This window comes from Seriola lalandi, unplaced genomic scaffold (assembly GCF_002814215.2).
Source record: "Seriola lalandi dorsalis isolate HSWRI2012SDOR001 ecotype SW California unplaced genomic scaffold, Sedor1 jcf7180002038383, whole genome shotgun sequence".
Lineage (NCBI taxonomy): Eukaryota > Metazoa > Chordata > Actinopteri > Carangiformes > Carangidae > Seriola > Seriola lalandi.
In genome coordinates, this window is record NW_019508959.1 from 1 (window position 1) to 1,841 (window position 1,841).

The following is a 1,841-nucleotide window of genomic DNA, read 5'->3' on the forward strand; positions in this document are numbered from 1 at the left end:
ACAGGTAAAAACATGGTGAGAAGCTGCAAGAGCAAACTTACTCACCTGCCATCATTTATTATTATTATTATTGTTATTGTTATTATTATTGTGTCACAGCAGCGTCAATAACACATTGAAATGTAACCGAACTGTGGATCACAGCTCAGCTATGCTAAGTTAAGCTAATGCTGAGTGTGATGTCAGGTTCATGTTCAGACTGATCTGAACAACTAGTTAGTCTAGTCCAACTGGTTTAAACTCAGCGAGTCTGAACACCTGTTGCTGCTGATGAGCTGCAACTGAACCATCGGTGTTTGAGGGCGGGGTTTAGCGATGAGTCGATTCACTGTCGGGTAACATTTGAAGGTGTGGAGAAGGAGGATTCAGGTTCTGGACTGGACTCTGTGGTTCTACTGGATCGGGTCTCTCAGAGTTCAGTGTTGGGTCCTCGGCCTCCAGTCCGGCCCTCGCACTCCCTGTTGAAGTCGCAGCCGTCCAGCAGGTGGCGGTATGTGGCGCGGACATCCCGGTACAGCGGGGCATCCTCAGCCTCCAGCCCCGGGAATCGAACTGGAGACTCGTTGATGAGCAGCTGCAGGCGGGGTCCGCGCTGACAGTCGTACAGGACGAAGAGCAGGTTGGCGGCGTACGGGACGATCCGGCCGCTCCGGAAACTTCTACCTGTGAAAACACGACAGGACAGGAGAAGGTCTGAGGTCACAGTGAAGTCCTGGATCCATGTGTCCACCTGGACCTCACATCATGTCCTCATCTCCAATTGGACGTGAGGATGGGGGCGGGGCTTCGTACCGTGCTGTGCGTGGTAGTTGTTGGCAGTGGGCGGAGTCTGGTCCTTGTAGAGTCCCAGCAGAGAGAGGAGGGGGAGGAGCGTCTCGGCGTGACCCAGCAGGATGGAGGCGGGCTCAGGGGATGCCTCGGTGGACCTGAGGGACACGACAGTTACGTATGATGTCATCACAGAAAAGGTGTGAGTGTAAACGTGACGTAGACCAGGTGTCAGACCTGCGGGGACGTCCGGCTTTGTCCAGCGTCCTGAAGACGTGGTGGAACAGAGGACAGCTGGACAGACCGCTGATCACATGACCATGGGAACGCTTCCAGTACTGCTTCAGGTCCGACTTGTATTCCAACACCTGCAGAGAGGAGACACACGGGTGACCTGAAACCATGGCAACACCACGGCAACGCCTCTCCCGCACACTTATCTCATGTGATGTCTCTACGGAAGCCCTGACGGGCAACAGAACTTTCTTTTAAACACCGAGAGGAAAGTGATTGTTTTAATCTGGTGAACAAAAAAGAAATCGCTTGCCTCTCACAGGTGTTTATACAGACAGCGGAAAAAAATCTTTGTAGAGCTTTTTATTGATGTCATCAATAGGCGACCAATGAAACGTCACCATGATTAAAATCACACAGTTCTGTGGTTTGAGAATTGATGGAAACATTTGTGATGATGTAAGAACAGAACTCAACAACATATAGAACATAGTACAGAGAACAGAGAACATGGAACATAGAACATGGAACAAAGAACATGGAACATGGACATGGAACAGAGAACATGGAACAGAGAACATGGAACAAAGAACATGGAACATGGACATGGAACAGAGAACATGGAACAGAGAACATGGAACAGAGAACATGGAACATGGACATGGAACAGAGAACATGGAACAGAGAACAGAGAACATGGACATGGAACATGGACATGGAACATGGACATGGAACAGAGAACATGGAACAGAGAACATGGAACATGGACATGGAACAGAGAACATGGAACAGAGAACATGGAACATGGACATGGAACAGAGAACATGGAACAGAGAACA

General features: G+C 49.6%; 1 protein-coding gene across 1 annotated transcript; it reads right to left on the minus strand.

Moving 5' to 3' along the window:
• Positions 1-6: 6 nt before the first annotated feature.
• Positions 7-1,188, minus strand: LOC111648319 (multiple inositol polyphosphate phosphatase 1-like). Its single transcript, XM_023398173.2, has 3 exons — positions 1,006-1,188; positions 793-926; positions 7-663 (listed from the first exon to the last, which is right to left on the minus strand). The coding sequence occupies exons 1-3, from the start codon at positions 1,170-1,172 to the stop codon at positions 410-412; spliced, it is 555 nt and encodes a 184-aa protein (XP_023253941.1). The 5' UTR covers positions 1,173-1,188; the 3' UTR covers positions 7-409.
• Positions 1,189-1,841: the final 653 nt, after the last annotated feature.